General features: G+C 44.1%; 1 protein-coding gene across 3 annotated transcripts in view; it reads right to left on the bottom strand.

Annotated features, from left to right (window-relative positions):
* Positions 1–506: 506 nt before the first annotated feature.
* cacna1ha (calcium channel, voltage-dependent, T type, alpha 1H subunit a) overlaps positions 507–6,607 on the bottom strand; it is a 128,835-nt gene continuing 122,734 nt past the window's right edge. For all 3 annotated transcript variants that reach the window (XM_016681767.1, XM_016681768.1, XM_007572047.2), the window contains exon 38: positions 507–6,138. In XM_016681767.1, coding sequence (XP_016537253.1) covers positions 4,849–6,138 — 1,290 coding nt within the window. In that variant the 3' untranslated portion in view covers positions 507–4,848. The remainder of the gene's footprint in view (positions 6,139–6,607) is intronic.

Genomic DNA, 6,607 nt, shown 5'->3' with positions numbered 1-6,607 from the left:
CCGTTGCTGATAATCTGTGCAGAAAGAGGACAAAGAACAAGACGAGCAAAAACACTGTATATAAAAAACAAAACAAAACGATGAGCAAAACTAGGAACTGTGCAATGTTCAGGAAGAAATGACAATCTCGCCGAGTCCATGTTCAGATCTGCCTCCAGAGCTGGAAGAACAGCGCTATGAAGAAATGAACTAGCTCTCAACTGTGCTCATAAGCAGCGACGTGTGAGGCTGACACACACTGTGATTATTGGTTATTTATGTTAATCTCACCGTTTTGACCTCGACATGCGTACGGCGTGGGAGAGGTGGCGCTAATGAGCGAGCAAAAAAAGTATATCCGAGTGATTATGATGGCTGTAATCATCTTTGTTACTGATCTGGTGCTTAGGCGGCTCTCCTAAGATTTCCAATTGCCCATTTAAGACAATTCGCCAGCCTCCGAAATGAAGTCAGATGAGGTAAATATCCATGAAGTAAGAGGTTAAAAGATTTTTTTTTTTTCCCCCCACAATTTTCACAACACAAACCAGCAAAGACGCTGCTTACTTAAAGGGCAAATGTCATCATATTTTTACAGTCTGAAAACCTACAAATATTAAATGTCTCACATATCAATTTTTTTCACAGTCCGGTTTGAATCTGCCTCTCTAAAACTGAAAGGTGCAACTGCTAAAAGTGGAAGATGCCTTAATGTACGTATTAGCGGAGCTCACGGATTTTTAAAGAGACAACGGACGTTTTATTCCTTGACAAAACCAATCGAGTCAAACAGTTTTGTGACTGTCTTTTTTTTGGCAATGCAGCGAAGGAGCTCACAACCACAAAGTTCTGTATGCAGAACCAGAAAACTGAGGCAACGGCTGGTGAATCTGTTGATCACGTCAACGTCTCCATCCACATGTTCCTTCGGTGCCTTTCCCCACCCTCGAGCAGGAGGCTCATCCTCTTCTCAGCGAGTCGAATGAACGATGGATTGCATGTTAATTATAAAGCCCACCCAGTATTCATGGAGGTTAGGGACAATAGTGAATGACTAAAATCTGCAAGTACTTGAGACCCCTCTAAATATGCCTTAATATTAACAGTAGGAACCATCTTAGCACTACTGTATAAACTAATCTATGGTCTTCGTTGTCTGGCGCTTCAGGATTGGGTGCTCTGCAAATGCCAGCCAATGGCGTGTCGAGTAGCACTGGTAGGTGTTCCAGTGCTCCAAGCGTTATTTTCTTTACAATGCGTCATTGTCATCAGTTCAGTGACAATCGAAGGAATTCCGATTCTGATAAAATATGCAGAAAAGGCCCATTTTTCATGAATAATGTCAAGTTACTTTCCACAGGAAAAAAAAAAACAAAAAACAAATAAATCCTTGAATCTGTGAATCTGCAAATACTGAACTGCGAACAGGCAGTTCAGTATTTGACTCGATTGGTTTTGTCAAGGTACTTCCCTTCTTTTCCTAAAACCACATGTTTAGCATTAGCTTAAAGTGACTTTTCACAAGCGACGGGATCGTGACTAAAAATTTCTATCCTTTTGAAGTGTAGTAGAGATAAATGTAATCGAAATCATGGAACATGGACTGATTATCAAAATATGAGAATTTCAGCAACTTCCCTCCACGATTCCTTTGTTTCATTGCAGACATGTATTATTCTAGTGACGGCAGAAGGCACCACAAGGAGCAAAACTGGTCAGAACCAGAGCAGAAGTTACATCTACTTGAATCCCGCCAGAGTGTATTAGATGTCTTGGTTTCGATTTCGTAACCCATTCCGATGGCAAATTACAGGTGTAAACATAGCTACAGTATGCTATGAACCCGAAGATAACTGAATTTAAAAAGTTGTAAAAAAAAAACAAAAAAAAAAAACATGATGATATTCACCCTTTAATGTGTTGATTTGGTTGGTTAAACAGCTATTTTTAAAGTTCTAATTTATTTGATCAGAGACAGCATCGAAGCACTTTGGTTTTCTCTCAGATCGCTGAGGACTTGTGCATGCTTCATGCTGATCACTACAAGACATTCGAAATAAAGCACAATGAGGGGGAAAAAAAAGAAAACAAAGCATCATAGAATAAACAAAGCTGTCCCAGCCAGCCGTCTTTAGATTTTTGAAATAACGAAAGTGTACGTCTCATGCACGTATGTATATATGCCAAACAACTGAGCTGAAAACCCCCCCCAAAAAAACAAACTGGATCAAAATACACATTGTGCTGTGTCAGAGTAGAAGTACGGCTCTGCACGACAACATTCAGCCACCGGAAAGCTTTTGCGTGGTTTTGTCAGCAAGCTGTGGCTTTATTTTATCTGGTGTGGGAAATAAATATGATCCGTTGTGAACAATGAATTGCTAGTCTAAAGAAAAAGGGACAAAAAAAAAATGGCAATGACAAATGGCTTATTGAGTCCTCAGTAGAGATGCATGTCACTCTTCTGCTTACAGTAACACCTCAGGCAGGTGGGCCTGAGCTTTTGGAGGAAAAACAAACAACAAAAAAAAAACATCTGCCGTACCAAACCCCCACACAGCCATTAACGAGGCCGTGCATACCTACAGCAGAAATAGTAACATCCCTCGACCATCATACGTAATAAAAAAAAAAAAAATCATCTCATTTCATATATTTATAACAGTTCTACAGTATGTATGAATACAAGGATGTGGCTGTCTTATGTAGTGTGGATGTCACTATATTTTCCACATATATATATATATATTTATATATTATTATTGCACTCTGGCTACACATATTTAGAAAGTTAGTTTGGTTGTCTTTAGATGTACAGGAACACAGGTGTCGGAGCTGATCCAGCCGAAGCACAGCAGCAGAAGAGAGGCTCAGTGATGCCACTTTGAATTTCTTCATACTTTCCCTGCGCCGCAAAAGTACACGCGCTTCATGAACTTTTTCACATTTTGTCGCTTTACATTCACCAACATTGATGGCTTTTTATACTTTTTTTTAAGTTGGTGCAATGCAAGTCGTTTGCTACTAGCTTCTTTTATCATTCTCAGTAAAGTAGCTCAAACAGTCTCGAATGGGAAAGTGTTTGTAAACGTGGGTTGTCAAATCTTGACACATATTCTCGGGCTGGATTTAGGTGTGGGCTTTGATTAGGCCGTTCTTGATTGCATATCTAAACCATTCTTTTGTTGCTCTGAGTGCATTTTTTTTTATCATTATTTTTAGTCTCGAATAGGTTTTATTTTTTAGGAATTTATTTATTTTTGTTTTTGGCTCCATCCATCTTCCCATTAACTCCCAACAGCTTTCTTTTCCCTATACTGAAAGACAAAACCCCACAGCATGATGCCACCACGCCTTGTTTTACCATAGGGAAAGTGGCTAATGCGATGTTTCATCTGATCACGTCCTTCCATTGTTTACATGGCTTGTGGCAAACTGAAAACTGGACTTATGTGAAAAAGTTTGATGGATATAAATGTTTCACAAGGCATTGCAGGTGCTTACAGATTAGGTGTTTGTGTTTTCCTAAAGACACCGCAGTACGGCTTTTTGTCCTCGAAAATTAGCTGAAAAATCCCTAATTTTGAAATCAACTTGTAAAAACCAGTGCAAAGCTTCCCTAGAGATTTTTTTTTTCTTCAAACGTTCAAGAATTTTTTTTTTTCTTTATGGTTTAGATCCATCGTAAGTCTACGTGTTTGCACCACTGAGCCTGCTTCCCCAGACTGTTATTGAGACACCACGTACACAAAAAGTCCGAGACAAAACTACAGAAAAAAAACAAAACAAAACAAAAAAACACATCACCCGCCAGTTCTCTGCTCTGATGCTTTGTCAAAATAGAAAAATAAAGTCCCTCCCCTCGACCTCGACTTGCAGTTTGAGAGGAGGTTCAATCGCCATCACCACTCTCGCTGGATCTTTTAGAAGAAACATACATTCACGAGAGGACAACAGAGGAAATACGAGCAACTTGAAATTCAAATCTGTGTGCAAAAAACATTATAGACCTCTATAAAAATATGTGCATATGGATAGAGCTATCTTTAAATCTCACCAAATACATTTGTTTTGATTTTTTTTCTCCTTTTATTTACACTTGAACAAAAGAAAAAAAAAAAAAAAAAAAAAACTACAGCTCCGCCGTGCTCCCCCTCTCTGTCGTCACGAGAATGAGCAAGTTCGACTTGGGTGACGATGGGCTCCGCGGAAACCTCGCTCGGCGCATTTTCCACGTTTCCTCTCTGATCAATGTGATCGAGGAGCAGAGAAGGGGGCGAGCAGAACGTCTGCAGAAAACCTGAAGTTGCATATCCCACCGATTCCCCCTCCCACGCTCGCGTTTCACAAACCGCCTTCCCTGTTTTAAAAAAGAAAACGACAACGAAGAAAAGGAAACAAAAAAAAAAAAAAAAAAAAAAAAAAAGGGTCGGCGGTCACCAGCCAGACGCTGCTTCCTGATTGGCTCGCGTGGGTGAGGACGGTGTGTGGAAAAAAACTTTGGCTACAAGAGTAAGGTGGCTTCAGTCCTGTTGTGTGGTGAGGGGATCAGCCGTCGACACACTACAGTGAGTGATACTAGAAATGTCCAACCTCGGCAGATTTTTTTTTTTTAAGGCAGGAAAAAATTGTATCCCGCCTTCTGTTTTAATCATGAGGAGTTCATTCCCACGTATATCCTGGAAGGAATCAATGTCTTTTCTTTTTATAACAAAAACAAACTAAAGAACCTCTCTTTCCTTCTTCAACACCCAACACTGCTGAGGTCAGATGAGGTTCGGTGGCGCGGGGTCGGGGGGAGGTTTCTACTCCAGCTTTAGATACTTCTCAAAACTGAATAATTCATCTCCTGAATGCAACTCTGAGAGTTCACTGGGCGGTCCTCCGATTCTTTGCGCTGAAACCTGGACTGCTTCCCAGCCGGTTGTCGAAAGGGGAAGAGCAGGCGACTGATTCCGGCTCGCCCGTGTACCTGGACTGCGGTTGGTCGAAGGTGAATCGGGGCAGGGGGATGCAGTCTCCCGCGAGGGGGGAGTGCCTCGCGGCCGTCTGTGAGAAAGGCAAAACGGTTGGGAGGAGGGGCGCGTGGGGCTGGATGAAGATGTTTGGGCTGATGGGAATGTGAGTCGCAGGTGGCGTGTGCGCCTGGGCGTGGGTCGGGGTGGACCCCTGCGACGGGGTCAGAGCGCGCGTCGGCGAATGCGGCTGCAGCGGCGCGGGGATCGGCGTGAGAGGCGTCTGCATTTGTGCGCGGAGCTGCGTTTCAGCGGGCGTGTCTTGCGAGTGCTGCGTGAAGTCGCTGGAAGATGTCCTGCGTCTCAGCGTCATGCTGCAGTCGGCCAGTTTCGGGGGCGAGGGAAGCAGGCGCTGCTCCCTCTCTGGGGGCGGGTGGATGGATATGCAGGGAGGGCTCGTCTTCTTCTTCCTCTGCCTGCCGCCGACTGATTGCACCCTCACGGGAAAGGCCTGAGCGCCCTTTTCCGATCGATGGGTCTCCAGCGTAAAGTTTTGGCTGTCGGTGGTTATGACGGCCTGTGGAAGGCAGACCTCGATCGAGTGGCGCCGCTGGTCTGGACCCGCCGGTTCTAACTGAGGCTTCTCCAGGAAGCCGTGGTGGTCGACGCTGAAGCCTTTCTTGACGTCCTTCGATCCCGCCCCGAGCAGACTGAGGGTGCTCCCGTTGGACGGAGGGGGCAGCGTGGGGATCAAATCGAGGGAGTGCGGCGAGGCGTAAGGGGACAGCGAGTGGCTGCGACTGGCCTTGCATCTGTTCTCCTGTTCTCCTCCCTCCGCGTCCCTCCACTTGTGGCGAGCCGAGCTGGTAATGTGATACACCTCTGCGTCGGCCGGGTCCGAGAGGGAAATGGCGGACGGAGCCCTGGGCCTGTGGAGGCTGCTGGAGCGAGAGGGCAGACGCGGCGAGGGAGGTGGAGGCAGGAGGAAAGACGGAGGAGACGGGAGGGGCAGGAGGGAGGACGGCGACGGAGGAAGAGAGGAGGGACACGGCGTGCACGGGTGGAAGGAGAGGGCAGAGGGGTAAGGGGGCAAAGGAGGCAGCGGGGAGAGCGACGATGGTGTCTGGGGAGGCAGATGGGCCGAACTGGACCTCTCCTGTTGCTCACAGCTTTGTGACTCCACAGAATCAACTTTAACTGCCCCCTGCAACACACAAAAACACACACAGTTATTAGCTCTATAGGTGGCTTTCGCCCGTGTGAAAGTTCAAAGCAAGGTACGCTCGTACGGTAAAAATGACTAAATTCATTAAGAAATAAATAATGCAAAGATTCCTATAAAGACATTAACAGTATCCTGTATTCCGTTTTATCTTTATTAATACACATATATTCCAGAATTTGAAGCTTGCGGCTGTCAAAAAAAAAGAACCATGCAAAAAGATTTACACCCATTAAAAAGTTTTCACATTTTGTCTTATAGAGATGTTATGTTACAGTTGAGCATAACAAATTACTTTACAAATAACCAGGTATAACCTGGTAATAACCAGGATCAAATGGATTGTATGTATGACTGAATTGAAAATATTACAATTTCACAAAAAAAAACATTTGAGGTAAATTGATGATATATATATATATACATATATACATATATATATATATATATA

Source organism: Poecilia formosa, unplaced genomic scaffold, assembly GCF_000485575.1.
Source record: "Poecilia formosa unplaced genomic scaffold, Poecilia_formosa-5.1.2 Scaffold293, whole genome shotgun sequence".
Taxonomy (NCBI): domain Eukaryota; kingdom Metazoa; phylum Chordata; class Actinopteri; order Cyprinodontiformes; family Poeciliidae; genus Poecilia; species Poecilia formosa.
The sequence above is the reverse complement of the archived record's forward strand: the minus strand, read 5'-3'. Positions and strand labels throughout refer to the sequence as shown.